At 37.0% G+C, this 18,494-nt stretch overlaps 1 protein-coding gene across 3 annotated transcripts in view; it reads right to left on the bottom strand.

Annotated features, from left to right (window-relative positions):
- The window catches only part of ARAP2 (ArfGAP with RhoGAP domain, ankyrin repeat and PH domain 2), a 162,737-nt gene that overhangs the window by 61,785 nt on the left and 82,458 nt on the right, over positions 1-18,494 (bottom strand). For all 3 annotated transcript variants that reach the window (XM_031686924.2, XM_072945370.1, XM_072945364.1), the window contains exons 16-20: positions 17,456-17,600; positions 15,319-15,421; positions 14,470-14,662; positions 14,235-14,298; positions 997-1,160 (exon numbers count right to left, since the gene is read on the bottom strand). In XM_031686924.2, the coding sequence (XP_031542784.1) occupies positions 997-1,160; positions 14,235-14,298; positions 14,470-14,662; positions 15,319-15,421; positions 17,456-17,600 (669 nt within the window). The remainder of the gene's footprint in view (positions 1-996; positions 1,161-14,234; positions 14,299-14,469; positions 14,663-15,318; positions 15,422-17,455; positions 17,601-18,494) is intronic.

The raw sequence follows: 18,494 nt of genomic DNA, 5'->3' as shown, positions 1-18,494 counted from the left end.
TCCAGGACCAAGTTCAGCAGCTGACACACAACAGACGCTCAATAACTAAGTAACAAACTCATAACACAATGTCTTACTACAGCTCTCTCACTGATTACACCTTCTTCTCAAATTAAAACCAACCAAAGATATTTTTAATATTAGGAGAACAACGAAAGTTAATATAGCTTCCAAAATATCAGATAAATCACTTTATTCTTTTCTGCATGTACAATCTACATTAATGGCATTTATCTACAATTTAAAAGGGACAAAACTTTTTTTTTATCAAAATATAGCTAGGAAATGCCTACCTTTTAGAGTATTAAGGAAATACAGAACAGCCAGAAGGAATCTGAAGTGTGCATAGTAATTTGAAAATAGAAATGAACCATAAAGGCATACTTTACTTTTCAGGCATATCTAAAATACTATCACGGCATATTAAATTAAAATGAAGCTGTACCATGTAGATATGAATCAAGTTGGTTTTAACCTGCAAACTATTCATAAAAATATCTGTTACAAGTCAAACTATTACAACTAATAACCAAGATTCTTAACATAAAACATGTGACCAACAGTATATTGAATGGAATAAATACACACACACTTTGTATGCCAGCCAACAAAACTAAGTTCTCTTACACATTGTCCCAAGGTTTACCACTTCTAGGAACACACCCGGGCAGCACTGAGCATCCCTAGACTTTACCGTAGAATTGTAACCTCTGAAAAGTACAACCCCCGATCAGTTTTTAATATACATTTTACAATACAGATTTTTCTAATATGTCACTTAAATAAAAGAAGGAAAAGGTAAAAGTAATATAATTTAAATGAGCATTATTGGGAGAAGGAATGGCATTTAGCTGAACAGTGACTATATGTTTACTTTTCACTGATGGGTTTACAGATACAAAGGGCTCTCATTCAGCCCGATGGAGGTACGACTTAAAAACTGTACGAATGGTACTACGAGTTCTGGGGGTTGAATAGGAACTCTTTGCTACTTACCATACTGTGTAACAAACGCTATACAGCTGTTCACGATAATGGGGACGTCATTTTTGCTGAGCTGCTGATCTTGTAACGCACGACCATCTGTACCTGCTGCTTTTTCAATTGCAGTATGCCAGACTGTGAAATCCAACTTTGTATGCCCATGGATGTATAATGTTCTGTAAGGTTTAAAAAGCATTCCACATTGAAAGTTTGCTTCTAAAAAAATTCTTACTTCTACACAAATTATCCATAAATCCTTCTAAGTGTGATCTTGTCTCATCCCTCAGAAGAAAAATCCTCTGTCTACCACCAGCTTCCACTCACTCAATCCCTCTTTCCTTTATACCATCACATCTCTCCATAGAGTCCAGAAAGTCCCCTCAACTCGTGGTCTCACTTGTCTTCCCCTTTTTATCCTGTTTCTGAATAACTGAACTGAAACTGTTCTGGCAAGCATCGCCGTGACTTCTAATGGATATTTGGGGTTATGTTTTTCAAGATTTTAGAACTGTTCATGATTTCAATTCTTACAAAAAAAAAAAAAGGAAAAAGATTATCACCCAATTTGGCTTTTGTAGCACAATTCTTTCCGACTTTTCCTATCTTTCTGGTCTCTCAATTTCTTTCCCAAGCTCACTTCCTCTTTCTGAAAAGAAAATGAAGTTGTAACCTCAGTGCACTCACAGGAACTTCCAAAGACTCTCCAGGTCCAGGTCAGTGGTTTCGTCCCCTGTATCTAAGCTGGTAACTCCCAAATCCCTGTCTCCAGGAGATAACTGTCTCACAGATCAGATCTCCAAGGGATTGAAGAGCAAGAGCACAAAGCAGCTAAGAGAGTGGAAATCCAGTCAATTCCAGAACTCAAGTTTTAGCTCTGCACTCACTTCCTTTATGACCTTGGACAAGTTATCACCCTTCTTTGGTTCTCAGTTTCATCACTGGCAAAATGAAGATAATAACAGTACATACCTCAGCACTCAATAAATATAATATCGGTAACTAATAAACCATAATACTAGTTAATGTGACTTTTCAGACAGCTTCACCTTAATGTGTCACAAGCATGTCAAATCTTTGTTCCTCCTCCTACCAAACTGGTCCTACTTCCTGTACTTATCACACCAGAAATCTAGGATTAGCATGTGGATTGCCCCCCACCCCATCATTGCCCCATGAACTCAATCACGACATTCCATTGATTCCCATTCCCTGACATACTTGCTCTGCCCGCCCTTTGTTCCAAAACTGCCTTATTTCAGGTCTTTCTATTGCTCCTTGAGGTCACTAAAGCCACTCCAAACAAAATGTCTTTCCCAATTCTCCACCTCTCTAGTCCCTACTGCTCAAGACTGCTGGAATGGTCTTTCTAAAATGCAAAGCTAATGGTATCACTTCCTGATCACTGTCCTTCTGCAGCAACTCTGGAGTTTTCAAGATTAAAAGACCTTTATGATCTGGCCCACACCTTCCCCTCCAACTCTGCCATTCCGAAAGAAAAGAAAGAAAGGAAAGAAAGAAAGAAAGGGAAGGAAGGAAGGAAGGAAGGAAGGAAGGAAGGAAAAGAAATTCACACATTCTTGTCCTTACAACAAGTATCTCCTGCCCTTTGGCTGGTTACTTCAACTCCTCCCCATTGGTGTATTCCAGGTAACCCTCCCTGACACTCCATTCCCATCTCCCTCCCTTCCTCCCAAGCTTACTGTGTAATAAGTGTCCCTTCTTATAAGTAAAACAAAACGACAACCCACGGAATGGAAGAAAATTTTTGCAAATGATGAAACCGACAAAGGCTTGATCTCCAGAATATATAAGCAGCTCATACGACTTAACAAGAAAGAAACAAACAACCTAATCCAAAAATGGGCAGAAGACCTAAACAAGCAATTCTCCAAGGAAGACATACAAATGATCAATAGACACATGATAAAATGCTCAATATCACTAATTATCAGAGAAATGCAAATCAAAACTACAATGAGGTATCACTTCACACTAGTCAGAATGGCCATCATTCAAAAATCCACAAATGACAAATACTGGAGAGGCTGTGGAGAAAGGGGAACCCTCCTACACTGCTGGTGGGAATGCAGTTTGGAGCAGCCACTGTGGAAAACAGTTTGGAGATTCCTCAAAAGACTAGGAATAGACTTACCATATGACCTAGTAATCCTGCTCCTGGGCATATATCTAGAAGGAACCCTACTTCAAAAAGACACCTGCACTCCAATGTTCATAGCAGCACTATTTACAATAGCCAAGACATGGAGACAGCCTAAATGTCCATCAACAGGTGACTGGATAAAGAAGAGGTGGTATACTTATACAGTGGAATACTATTCAGCCATAAAACCCGACAACAGAACGCCATTTGCAGCAACATGGATGCTCCTGGAGAATGTCATTCTAAGTGAAGTAAGACAGAAAGAGAAAGAAAAATACCATATGAGATTGCTCATATGTGGAATCTAAAAAAAAAAAAAGTATAAATACAAAACAGAAATAGACTCACAGACATAGAATATAAACTTGTGGTTACCAAGGGGGTGGGGGGTGGGAAGAGATAGACTGGGATTTCAAAATTGTAGAATAGATAAACAAGATTAGACTGTATAGCACAGGGAAATATAAAGATCTTATGGTAGCTCACAGAGAAAAAAATGTGACAATGAATATATACATGTTCATGTATAACTGAAAAATTGTGCTCTACACTGGAATTTGACACAACATTGTAAAATGACTATAACTCAATAAAAAATGTTAAAAAAAAGTGATGAAAGCAAAAAAAAAAAGTGTCCCTTCTTAATGCAGAATATCCACTCTACTGTCCATCATAGCATCTACTGTATCTGTGTGGATGTTTTAGCTGCTACACCCCAAACTTTGTGCAAACAAAGAAAGCACCTCAGTATCAACAGACTTCAGCAGAGTGCCAGGTATTTAGTGGGTATATAATAGTTTCAAAGTTCTATCACATCAACAGGAGTCGATTTGAAACACAAAGTAAAATCTGATGTATTTAAGTATATTTACAGCGAAGTAAAACTATTTAATTTTAATTTCAGACTGTGGAACAGCTACTTTGGATTCAACCCAAAGAGAAAGGAATGAGTTCTATGAACTCTGGATTGTTTTTGCAGGGGGAGGGGAGGAGAGGGGAGGGGGTCATCTTTCACATTCCTAATAATTCACTGGCCCTGATTTAAAAGAAAATAAAAGTGCTCCTCTCTTTCCTTTGGTTTCTTTTCTTGAAGAAGAGATGCTCCTCTAAGAAGATAAAGCTGCTGGCACCACACTCCACTCACTTCTAACACCTTCTGAACCTGCTGTGATGACTCCTCCTTCACTGACACCGGTGCCCCTAATCCTCATCTCTGGCTTCCGTACATCTTTATCTGTGGATTTTATTTTCCACACCACCATTGCAGCCCTGACCTCCAGTTTTGTAATTTTCTTTTTGAAGATTTCTGGCACTTGCTCTAATAGTCCTGTCATGCCTTTTAAGCATTTTCCCTTATCTTACATCATCTTTAACTCAAAAACATTTTACTGCTGGGTTTATTTGTCTAAATGAAACTATATAACTCGGGTAATTTCCCTGAGAAATATCAAGCCCCTACTTCACGTAGACCTAAACAAAATTACCGCTTGCTAAATTCAGGAGTTTAGGTAAAGAGAAAATTGTATCATTTTTTTGAGCCTTAGTTTTTTTATCTGATAATTAAGCTCTAAATACAACATAAAATCATTGAAAAGGTTTGCTTATAAACAGACAACTACAATGAGGATTTGAGAAAGTAGTAAAGGAAACCCAAAAGACAGCGAGCGGCCCTCCTACATTACCTATATAATTCTGCCATTAACTGTAAATGTTTTAAACTTCAAATTTTCTTTCTAGTCAGAAGAAATCCTGTGATGACAAGTTTAGCTGCCTCCTTGTGAACCAGTGAAGGGCAGAATGAGTAATGACAAGTTAACTCCTGAGTCAACTTGTCAAAGACTGAATCCTAAAATACATCACCGAGTGCAGCAGACGTCTGACATTCAGTAGCTTCAGCTCAACAGCTTTCCTCTCTGGAGACATCTAAACTCTGCGCACACTGCAGAAAGCTTTAAAGGAGATTTTCAACATGAATGCTGGCCAACTTGGTGATTTCAAGTGTTAGCAAACAATGATTTTACATTTCAGGATAAGGATTCCAAAGAAATATGAACTTACATCTTGAAAATCTCGAAAGTTATTTTGAAGAACTCTAATTATAGATAAATATATTTTCCTAACTGTCCAATCCCCCAGCATAAATTTTAAAGGGGACTCCAAGGCCCTATAAAGAAATATCCCTACATCCTATAATGAATCAAGACGGCTCAATAAGACCTAGAAACCAAGTCCCAAAACTAACAAAAACAATTTTCTCAAAATTGCAATATAATAACCACAAAGTAGACACTATCGTATTTGAGCCTAGTCTATTGATAAGAATCAGAACAAATGATAGTATCTATAAATCTGGCTGTATAAAAATAAATTCACCTATATGAAGAACATTTTAAACACGACTAGAAAACAAACACCACACTCCCAAAATATGACTAAAATACATAATATCCTAGGCATTCATACAAAAATAAAAACACTGAGTCTTGTATTATAAGTCAGCATTTGTCTGGACAAAAAAAATACTTTATTTTACTTTCACTTCTAGAAGATATTTTTGCTAAATAAGGTATTTTAGGCTAATAGCTGTTGTTTTGTCTATTTATTTTTTTTGTCCCTCCCTCCCCCTTGGCACATTAAAAGATTTCATTAAACTATCTTCTGTCTTGCACTACTTCTGACAAGACATTCTCATCTTTGTCCCCTATTTTAACGTCTTTTTTTTCCCCTCCTCACACTGGTTTTCAGGAATTTGATTATGATGTGCCTTGATGTAGACTGTCTTTATCATGCTTGAGGTATGTTGATCTTAGTATATGTGCGTGAATTTATAGTTTTTTATCAAATTAAGAAAATGGCCACATTTCTTTACATTTTTTTTTTTCGTTTTTACTCCATCTTTCTCTTCTCTCACTTTGGGATTCTCATTATACTTACATAAGAATACTTGATATTGCCCCACAGGCCACTGAGGCTCTATTCATTTTATTCAGTCTTTTCTCTCTGTGCTTAAGTTTTGATAATTCCTTTTGTCATGGCTTCAAATTCATTAAGATTTTTTTAGGTAGAGTCTACTCTTGTGTTGAGCTGATACAATAAAATCTTCTTTTCAGATAATGTATTCTTCAGCTTTAAACGTTCCATTTGGTTCTTTCTTTAGATTTTTTTCTCACTATGTTTATGTTTTCCTTTACATCTTTTAACATGTTTATAATATTTACAAATTACTGTCTATATTCTTTGCTAATTTCATTACCTTTCTCATTTCTGGGTCTGTTCTTACCAACTGATTTGCAGATTCTTCCCATCACTAGTCATTTTATCTGTATGCTAGACATCATGAGTGTTAAGCTCAGTGTCAGGATTGTGTTGTCTTCCTTTAAAAGGTGTTGATGTCTGTTTAGGCATCTTTTGCCTGTTTGACCCCAGGTAACTAAATTACTTGTGGAGAGGTCTTTTAAGCTTAGTAAGGTAAAAATGGAGCAGCCTTTACCCTAGAGCCAGTGTAGGCTTAGTTACTTTCTGGGTCTTTACAATGCTCTGTGTGTTTAATGAGGGCTGTCTAACCTGGCTGGATAAAATCTGAACCCACTCCAACACTGTCTAAGCTCTGGAACTGTTCAACTCATAGCACATCATGGGAGTGTGCGGGAGATTCAGCCTGCAAATATGCAGGTTAGTACTGCACTGAAGACAAAAGGGGATGCCTATGAAGATTTCTGGAACTCCATCTCTACACATCTCCCCCTCTGCTCTGACACTCTACCCTGCAACGTTTAACTACCACCGCTTCCCCAAATCCTATCTCTACCTCTTCAGTGAAGCAGAACCACCACACTGCACGTGGGCGTCCCCATTCCCTGTGCCAGGGTCTGAAATGTGCCTACAGATAGGAAGCCAAGGTGATCTCAAGCCTCATGTCACTTGTTACCTTTCTCTCCATGATCCCCAACCTGGATGCCTACTGTCTCCAAGTTTGAAAATGGTTCATCCCATATGTTTTTCTCGGGTCTCTAGCTATTTGAAGAGGGAGGGTGTGTTCCATGACAATTATTTTTCATGGACAGAAATGAGAGTATGGCACGCTTCATTTTGTCATTGCATCCATCAATCACCCTCATTTTAATTTATAAAGAAACAGTATTTTCCCCCACAACTTCAGATAATATACTGCTGCTTAGAAGTGGAATTTCTGGCAGAAACAGGCAAACAATTATCAAGAAAATCTGCAGAGGCAGAGACAGTATCACAAGAATAATGCAGAAAGAAGTATTAGCTTAAATGGCTTGTTTCCTCTGAAGCCAACAGTTCAGTAAAGTGTCAAGGCACACTATTCCCTGAGGAAGGCAAAGCCTCCAGTTTTTCAATTTCATCTCTACACATGATTAGGCAATCACCTACAGTAATGGGAGACAGTCTTGTTTCAAGTTTGCTAACAAACAAATGAAAAAATAAAGGCTTCTGTATCCTAGTACAGAAGAGCCCGCAGTCCTTTCCAGAACAAAGCAAGTTATAAATGACCTTGAATTGATAATACTAATAAGGGATCAACTTATCTTTCCAGGCCCTTTGGTTCAGGCTTCCTCCTCAAAAACTGACGGTTAAGGCCAGCCTGAACTGAACTTGTTCCCGAGCCCGTCCGATTTCTGGGAAACTACTGTTCCCACTTCTTGGAATAACTTAGTCTCTTAACCTCTTATCTCTTCCTACTCTAATCCTATCTAGGATTCCAAAGCCACTTAAATATACTTTTATTCTTAAAAATAAAAATTATTACCTCAATGCCGTTTATCTAGAAGGGTCCTCTCACCCTTTTATGGGTTTTTTTTCGCACCACATTGCATTTATTTGTTCATAAGCCTACACTCTGGTGTTCAGAAGTTGCTTTGAATTGAATGAAATAAATTTTGGAAGCAAGTAATATACACTTTAAAATCCACCTTTTGTTAAGTAGTCACCTATTCCCTTTACCATAATTCTCTTTAACAAAACAAAACAAAAAATGTATCACCTGATAACGTAAGTTTGAAAAGTCCCTTTCTTTCTGCAAACCTGTGGGGGTGGTGAGAGAAGTGTGTTTCGTGTGTCTTGGCAACACGCAGATTGAACTATCTCTACGAATTAAATCATCAGAAAGTTACAAAAGCAGTCGAGCTAATATTGTGGGCAATCGGCTACTGTTTAATTTGCAATTACATGCACAATTGAGAAACCACTTTAAGATAATTCACCCTGGAGAGTATTGCTAACGTATCAGCCGCTATAAAACACAATTCAGGGAGGGGGAAAAACATCACAAGTAGTAAGTTTATATGAAATAAGAACCTTAAACTCAGGGTGTTAATCTCCCAAATTGAGAAAAGTAGTCTGTTCCGTAATTGTGAAACATACTGAAAAAGTCTTTATTCCCCAGTGTTAGTTTCTTTATGTCTGGAATTTGCAGTTAAAACCAAATGGAGTCAGGCTTCAGAGCCATCAAGTGCATGACGCTTTACTGTAGGTCAACTAAGCAATCTTAAAAAAATTAAAACAGAAAACCAAACAAACAAAAAGGTTCGTTTGTTCTGTTTCTGATGACACAGCAGAGTTATTCATATTGTGTATAGTATAACCAACAGCCTTTCCATAAAAGCTTAATAATTAAGTGTCTTTGACAAATGAGCATGAAGCTATAGAATGTGAATGGTGAACACAGTAACTTATTTATCAGAGAATGAGGGCCAAGTGCAGAAAGAGTTTTCCAATTTTATGAAAAGGATGTTGTGATTTATTGAAAGTTTCAGTCACAATGGATATATAACCTTCTGTCCAGGACAGTGCCTTCTGACCTCATCGTGGTCAGGAACATTCACTGACTATCAACAGAAAAAAAAATGCTTTTTTTTTTCCACACACAGAAATCCTGACTAATTCTTAAAAGCAGAGAATCTAAGTCCCAATAACAGCAACAAATATTACTCCAGAAAGCCTTAAGTGTGATCAAGAAAGCTTTATTTTTCAAAATAATAATTTTTAAAGTATACAAAGAATACACATTAAAGCTACACCATCTGGAACACCTTCTGCTTAGAACTTTTTGGAGCAAAAATTTTCTGTGTATGGAAAATAATACTGCGATATTTTTCTGTCTAAAGACAGTCACGCTATGTATATAGAGAAAGCTGCCATCAAGATTAAAATATGTATCTAAATAGTGACTATAGTCAGTGGATGGTTATCAATTTATGAACTTCTCTAGTTCATGGGGTTCATTCTCCTGCCCTTAAGAAACAATATATTTTAACAGTTTAATCAAAGGTAGGCAAGGACAGAGAAAAGATGTGAAGTTAATTTGAGTCTACTTATGATTTGCAGTTCTGGTTCAAGCTGTTACTAGCAAAAAAAAAGTAAAGGTTAAAATTTACAGCTGGCTGATTTCTCTCTCTCTCAACTATTCTATCTTTATATGCCATCAACATGGATAATTGGAAGTTGCTTTATTTCTTAAAGCCACAATTTTATCTGTCATTGACAAGTCTAACACAATCTACTGTAGCTTACAGTCATTATTTCCCAAGGGGCTAACAGATCAAAAGAGAGATGGAAAAGAGGACGGGGCAATGAAATTCTCTTATTTTGACATGGCATTAAACAGCTCTTAAAAAATCACATTTATAATTAACTGGCCTTGTTTGAATACTGGGAGAGAAGGACGTATTCCCTGTCTTGGTAAATGATACAAGTCACCCAGGCCAAAAGCTCAGGAGTCATTCTTACCTCCTGCTTCACAAAGCAATTAAAAGCCAGCCGACTGAAAACCAGAAGACTAATCTTTCTCTCAACATCTTACCATCAGATCTAGAAAACTATCAACACCCAAAACCATCCATCCATTCCTCTTTCTTCCTATTACAATTGAGGGACCTCACTCTCCTGCTGGCCTCTCTCTTACACCTTCACTCTCTCTCTCTTGTTTTGGTTTCTTTCCCATCAAAATGTTTCAGAGGGCACAAGTTCAAGACATCTAAAGCACATACTCCCTTCCTGGGTCAAATGCCTTTGACCTCACTAATCCTATTAACCCGCAGACATCCCTGACAAACTGTCCTCACCAGCTGTTTATGTAATCTAATCCAGTTCCCTAGCTTACCCTAATCCAGTTTCTGCTTCCTCACTTTTGTTCTCCTCAAAGTCACAAGATAGACTCCCCATCACTTACCCAGCGAGGTGTCTGTCCTCATCAGGCAGCACCTCACACTTTCGATTATTCCTTCTTTCTTGAAACACTCTCTTCCTGGGCTTAGTGACACACTCTCTCTAGGTTTCCTGCCTCACTCTCTGGATAGACCAGCTTAATAGGCCAGGAGAGTTCTTCCTCCTTGACAACTGCCCCCCCCCCCCACCAATGACACATATTCATTAAGGCTCCAAAATGTTATTTCTTTCCTTCTCATTCTACAGACTCTCCCTAAGTGACTTCATCTTCTTCCTTCTCTATATGGGTAACTTCAACATCTCTGTCTCTACCCCATTAACCTTGACATGACCATCAGGTCCATAACTACAGCTTCCTCCTAGCAATTTCTCCTTAGATGTTTATAAGCACCTGATTTTCAGCATGTCTAATTATCTCCCAAGCTCACTCCAAAACCTGCTCTTTTTCCATTATTCCCTATCTCAAGTGTGTTTATTTACATAACATACATGTATGTACACATGTATGCCTGCATATACACAGACAATGTGTACACATGAGACCCTGTTCTGCACCACCCAAGTGTCACATGCTGGTACGCCTGCATGCGCTGTGTTCTATCACGGTTTATAACCTAACGCACTCCCCATCTCCCTGGCTGATTCTTCAGTCACACTTCTGACCTCTCTTCTTTCTGCTTCACCTTTAATTAAGCATTGTATGGTTACACATATTTTTTTCTAGTAAAATAACTTTTTTCAGCTTTCTGATAAAAGTTTTTTTCCTAATAAAATGCTAAAATTTTAAATGTTGGTAATTTAAAATTTTTGAGAGTGACTGTACAAAAGTATTGGGAAATTAACACACTTGTTTCAAAAACAGTCTCTAGGTTTTGAAGTTACAAAATGACTCTACCTTGACTTCAAAATGGATAATTCTCCTCAATATCACATAGGCACTGGAAGGCTGATTAAGTGTGTAAAATAATGCCTGGTACATGTGAGTTGTACACATCGCCATCTCTGTGTTACCATCGGAATATTAGTGATTTGGAGAAAACAGGAAAAGCAAGTAAAAACCAAGATATAAGTATGTGATAACATGGTTGTTTTCAAACAGTGCTTTTTTTTTTTAATGGCAGCTTATTCAAAGAGATTTAAGGAAAATAACTTGGTTTTATACTTGTCCCTGTATTTCTCCTGTTCTCATCCTGACATATTCCTCATTCTCCCCATTCATAAAAATGCTTTCAACACAACTAGTTGATAAAACATGTAGATAAAAACTTTAAATTATGATCAAAAACAAATTAAGCAGCTTTGACCATTATTTTGTAATTCTATTAGTTTTTAACTATTCCACGAACTTCGAGTGTATCTGAGTTCACCTTCTGATTCCTGGAGCCCAAGGGCAAGGTCAAGGTCAAGGTGTTATAAAATAATAAAATACTTAGTTTTCCGGCTTCTTTATCTTGCATTCATGAGGGAGTGCATTGCATGCAATAAGCACTAAATAAAAATTCAAACTGAATAACAGTAATCCATGTTTGGTATATTTTGATTAAAACTTATATACCACTGGTCAAATCCTTTATAGACTAAAAGTGGTAGAAAAATACCTTGGCTATAGTAACCTGATTAAAAAATAAAATGTGTGTGTGTGTCTGTGTGTATACACACACAAATATATATATACATATATATAATAAATCCAATAAGTTCCACTAGCAAGTTTCTGCTTGCTTTTATTGTTTAAGAACATAAGCTCTGTGAACTCAGACACCAAATTTGTATTGTTAACCATTTTTTCCTGCCATATAGGTCACAGGCAGCAGGCATTTCATAAATATTACCAGATGACGGCAGAAGTACACTCGTGCTAGTGCTTTAATGCAGAATACTATCCATACATAACACTGCCTCAGTATTGTTCCTCAACATGTACGTGACAGCGTTCTCAGAGAAGAGTAAAACTATCATCTGGTACCAGAAATCAGAGTCTAAGGCATCATTAACCATCATAAACCCAGCAATAAATAAGTAAAACAAAATCCTAATTATGTCTGTAAGTTAAAACACACATTCTTACAGAAACGGCTGATCAGCAGTATGCTTGCTGTCTAAAGCTGTTGATGTCTTCCCAGGAAGTTCAAGAAAAGACAGGTTCAGATAACTGCTGAAAGCCATTATCCTGGTCACCAGCATGAAAATTAACCTGAGGGAAGGCTGACTTAGCTATATTTTAGTATTAGCATTATGTATGGTTTTGCAAATGGTGTTGTACTCTTGTAGAGTTAAACATTCTGAATTTGTGCAATTAAGGGATTTCAAAGCAAGTGAAGAGAAAGAAAAAAAAATTGGCTCAGAAGACTATACTTCCTATTTGTTGGGAAAGGACTCAAGTTGCTCCTCCCAGGCTCTTCTGCTAGGTCATCCCCCCTCTGAAATGCAGAGGTCCTGGGGCTACGTCCTCACATCTCTTTTCTATCTCCATTCCCTCTCTGGGTGAGTCTGTCCAGTTCCTGGGCTAAATAAATCAAATGCTGACAACTCTCACATCTTCATCTCCAGCTGCAACTCCACTTAATTTCAGGCTTGCATATCCAAATGCCCACTCACCAGCTCCCCTGTCAAACAGACGTCTCAAAACCATCATTTGCAAAACCACATTCTTGATCTACTATCCTAAACTTACAAATATCCTACTTCTCCACTCCATGTATTTGTTATCTCAAAAAAACAGCACCACCATGCATGTAAATACTCAGGCCAAAAACTCTGCGGTCATCCTTGACTCCTGCACTCATGGAATCCTCTCACCTCTCCCTTCACAATATATCCCACCACTCCCTACCACCACCTTATTCAGTGAGTCATCTTCCGTCTGGCCTCTGCAGCAGCATGCCACCTGCAAACTCCCTTCACTCTTGTCCTCCAAAAACTGTTCATCTGGAGTCAGAGGACTCATTTAAAAACGTAAGTCAGATGATTCTACTTCCTGGCTCTCAAACTGAGTGGCTTCCCATCATGCTTAGAATAAAACTCACATCTTTATATAGCATGGCCTATAAGACCCTAGACAGTCTGACCCAGGGATATCTCTGTCATCATTTCTCCCCACTGTCCCTTATTCAAATTTCTGCAGCCACAGCAGCTTCCTTGCAGACCTTGAACATGCCAAGTATGACATACTCTTAGGGTCTTCAAAACATCCTTGACCTTGAACCCGAACACTGTATTCACACCACTGCACGGTTTGTTTCTTCACTTGATACCTTTTCTTACCACCCTGTCTAAAACAGAATACTGCTCCATCAGGTGTGCTCTGATTACTTTATTTTTCTTCAAGCATTTAAAATTGAGGGACACAATACTATGCAATTATTTCTTTTTGTTGTTTATATTGCTTTCCCCACTAGTGTACTTGCTTCACAAGGGCAGAAACCATATCTTTTTTATTCATCACTGTATCCTCAATACCTATAACAATACCCGATGCATGTTAGACGCTTAGTATTTACTGAAAAACCAAATAAATTCAAGAAATCCAAATTTCAGGTATGTGTGACTCACTTCCATAGATAAGTCACAGTATTATTTATAGTCATCATATACCTACACTGAAAATATTTTTACAACTACCAAAGTGCTTTCAAATACTTAAATGTGAATTTCCCAAAGGGACTGAGGTCTGTAGAAAACTATAATTGATCACACTGAGTTTGTCATAACAAATGGAAAAATATGCAAGCTTCACTGGTGTACTCTTTCTACTAAAAGGAATACACACACACACACATATTATTGGAAAATTTCCAAAAGACAATAAACTAACGGATTCTCCGCCCAAAAGGATAACTGGAATATGCAACTCCTTAGAGTTGCCATAATAAAGAATATAAAGCAAAAATGTACTCACCTCCCTTTTTCTACCAAGAGCAAGACATCCATTTTTTCCCCATTTTGAACCACTGTGCTGATTGCTGGAGGGAAAGAAGAAAAGCATGAACATATTTTTTTTAAAACATGACACTAACTACAATAAAGTCTACTTCAAGAGTGAGACACCGTAATTGTATGTAAAGGCTACTATTACCACATGCAATAAAGAACTGTATCCAAAACATAAGGTGAAAGGAAACAACAAAACTCACTGAGCTCTTGCAGTCTTCTCAAGTGCATTCTGTCTTCCTGACCTTCTTGAAGGCAAAAACGCAAACTAGACTTGTCCAGAGCAAACCAGCCTTTTCTCCACTGATCCAGCGCATGGCAGTCTTTGTAGTAGAGTTGACCAATCAAACCATAGTCAGTTTCTGTTAAGTTTTCGGCAACAAAGGGAATAAAATGCTGTTAAAACAAATACAAAAAGTAATAAAGACAGTGCAAATAGAAAATCCCTTACATAGCTACAGATACGAGAGCATGTGCAAAAATTCTTCTATTCTAAAGATTAATAAATAACGCAGATTTCAAAAAACTTACTGAAACTAGCAACCCGTCTAAAAACTGAACACCTGTAACATGATTTCAAATGGCAGCATCTTAAGCCATTTTTCTTGATATGCATAGAATTGAAATTCTTGACACATATAGAATTGAAATAGGAAGACACTGTTGATTTGTGACATTTTTCAAAATGTCAACCTTCAAATGTTTGTCTTCATTTGTATCTTTTATTGAATCTGTTCTTTTCCCCTTTGTGTATATCATAAATAAGATATCTACCTATAAAAAGGCAGACACAGAAATGACTTTACAGTACTGAAAAGATCTTAATCATCAAAGCATGGTCTTAGATTGAAGAATGGTTTCTCCGAGTTTCTACATTAATTTCTTCTCTGCTTAAGGCTCTAGGAAGGTAGCTGTTAACCTCTTTTGACTACAACTTACAAAAACCTAATGAAGTATGAACATTCTTCCCAGAATCATGTATAAAATTTTTATGGAGCTCTGAATGTTAAGAATATTCTCTGGATTTGGGTAATAATATAATATGTAAATACCTTGGCTATTGCCTCTGTCCATTTTCTTTGAGCTTGAGATGTTTCAGCTCCAAATAAAAATGCACGTTCTGAGGGTAAATAGATCTCAAAGGTAAAGATGGGCCTAGAGCACAGATGAATAAAAAAATACCACTGGTTATGTTTGGCTTTTATGAAAAAAAAGTAACATGAAGGTCAAGTTCTTAATTAAATTCCTTTTGAAAACTGAATAACGCTGTGAAATCTATTTACCCACCTGCTACCTATCACAGTTTTCTGTAGATGGCTTGTATTTTATCCAAATGAGTTAAATGGAATACACTGGATCAGACAGAAGAAATATTCCTCTGATTAACCACTCTGCGGCATGACTTTGTTGACGCCCTGATGTGGCAAAGGTCTGTCTTCCACCTCCTCTTCCCTCTCAGACCACTCCTTGATTTACTCTGACCCACTGTTCAAAGCAAACATTGTCCAGAAGTTCTCTAACTGGCCCTCTTCTTGTCTTACTCCACAAATTTTCCTTCTATCATCTCATCTCATCCCCACATTTCATCTCCTCACTATAAATAAAATTAGGGTAATGTGCCACGTCCTGAAATTCTCCTTCAGTTCCCCATCCACAGCTCCAACTATTTCTTGGAACATGCATGCTGCTGGGACCTAAGTAATTCAGAATGCCCTATACTGAAGTCATCTTCTTTATTCTTCTTTTTTACCCTCAACCTGCTGTAGCTCCTTCATGTTCCAATTTAAAAGCTTCTCCTTCTACCTCATCAACAAGCTCGAAATCCTGGAGTCTGATTTATTCTTCCCCTTTAATGTCAGCACTGCATCCATCCAGATATTTAATCTTATCAATTCAATCTGAAGATCCTCTCAACCCACTGTTTTTAATTATTTCTTCTTCTAGCTAGACTCTCATTAATTAAAGCCTGTCTTCCTCCAATCACTTCTTTACCACGTCAGTCAGTTCTCTTCCTAAAACACAAATCTGTATGACTCCTCAGTGGCTACGTTACTGATTTCCAGTTCTATAACACACTATTTAAAGTGAGTAAGAATCCAGCTGCAGCCATTTTTTTTTAACCACATCTCCTTGTGGACATTTCTCCTACACACCTACTTGTATCAGTTAACAGTCCATCAAGAATGTTTAATTTTTGGATATGATTATATGGGCATACACTAATATTATGTAAGTTATTTAAGCAACTTAATATATAGAATGTACTTATTTTAACATTCCACAGGAAGCCACCTTAAACTGATTATTCATTTAGAATAAAAGCACTATTAAGATTAAAACAAAAACAAATCAATAACCAGTTATGCTCACACAAAAAAATCAAATTAGATTTACTAGAAAACAATAGTTATTTCAATTAGTATTATGTAATAATGGTAATGTGTTTCATGTAATTTTATGTAAGTAATGTAGCTTCACAAATATCTTCCCTTCCTCATATAAAATTTTTTATTAAACTTCTATAAAGCTGATTTTTGCACATTTTAGTGTTTATACTTTTTCATTATTACATAACAAAATGTGATAAGAAACTGTCACATCAAAGATCTTAGATGGTCAATCTCTGAAAGTCCTCACAGAAATTTTATTAACTACTTTGTGAGCCAAATATATTAAATAATTCTTACTCTTTTATTAAAACTCTTTTGAGACCATAAAAATGCCAAAGTAGATCTTTTAGGAATTTGGTTTTTCAACATGCTATTAAATATGCTTAAGAGTGAACAAACGACTGAATGTTTTCCTTTGTCATTACTTTAACTGTGATACATTTAGAGAAAGCATTAATTTTTTCATTAATCCATTTTTTAAAATAATTTTAAAATAATGAGTAAATCTTAAGAATCATGGGACTACATGCTCAGGAATAGAATGATATAAATATACTTAAAATTAGATGCCAACATGGCTGCCTTTCATATTACTTAGTATAATATTTCAATTTTCCTACTTTTCAGTGATTTCCCTAAGGAACTTTCAGAAGCTGCAAAATGAGTAGGCTTCCAGAAACCATTCAGCTCTTCTACAAGAAGCAACTGAAGAACTGAAATGGTAATAAAATCCTTATTACCTTGTATGATAAATATCAGAAAATACTTTCAACTCCTACACATTTAATGACAGACCTACCCAGTATTCAAACAGAAGTCTTCTTTGTGTACAGCCAGGCAGATAACTTCATTGATATTAATGGTGCCATTGGGTGTGGTAGATTTATCATTTTCATAGTAACTCAAGAAGCCTCCTTCTAAAACACACCACTTTTTATTTGTCTCTAGGAATTTAAAACAAAAAAATAATAAATTGAGCTATGCCATAAATTTAATTTTTTTAAAAATGTGCTTTTAAATAATGACTAGATTCAAATAAGTAAATGTATTTATTTCCTATTTTGTGTAAAGAGCATGCTACTGCTGCATGGGATAAAAAGTTTTCATGCTCTCTGTTCTCAAAAAATTTACAATCTAGTAGCCTGGGCGTATAAGACAAAAATAACTGTGACATTGATGACCAGAGAAAAGGCAGATCCATAAAGAGACGACTGCAAAACAACTGAAACAGCAAAGACTGATGTCTGTGCAGAGTACCAGGAGGAAGAAATGTAGGGTAAAAAGTAAGATTTTTGGCTAATGTTAGGTAAGTGCCCAAAGGAAGACGGGGTTCAACCCCACAGTGCCCTTAATGCCCTTGTTGAGGGGATTTAAAATTCATCTTGTGGGAATGCAGGCTAAATCCCGATCAACACCTGTTTCTGTAAATAAAGTTTTATTGAAACACAGCCTTATTTGCCTATTTACGGACTGTCTGGGGCTGCTTTCCTACTACAAGGGAAGAGATGACTTGTGGCAGAGACCATCTGGCCCATAAAGCTTGAAATATTTACTATCTGGCCCTTTTCGGAAAAGTTTGCTGAGTTTTGATTTTGTAGCAGACGGTGAGGCACTGAAATGGTTTCAGCAGACAAATATAACTGATTTAAATTTTACACACTCCAATTACTGTGAAAAATTGTATTTGAGAAGGTTAGGCCAGAGGCAGGAAACCTGTTCGGACACTATCAAAAGACCTGTAAAGGAAAGATAAAACCACCAAAAGCAGGAGAGTTCTAAGGATAACGGGTGGGGGAGGAGGGGGCCTAACGACAGGAAGGGATGGGAGACAACAGAGA

This window comes from Vicugna pacos, chromosome 2 (genome assembly GCF_048564905.1).
Source record: "Vicugna pacos chromosome 2, VicPac4, whole genome shotgun sequence".
NCBI lineage: Eukaryota > Metazoa > Chordata > Mammalia > Artiodactyla > Camelidae > Vicugna > Vicugna pacos.
This window is presented reverse-complemented; position numbering and strand designations above follow the sequence as displayed.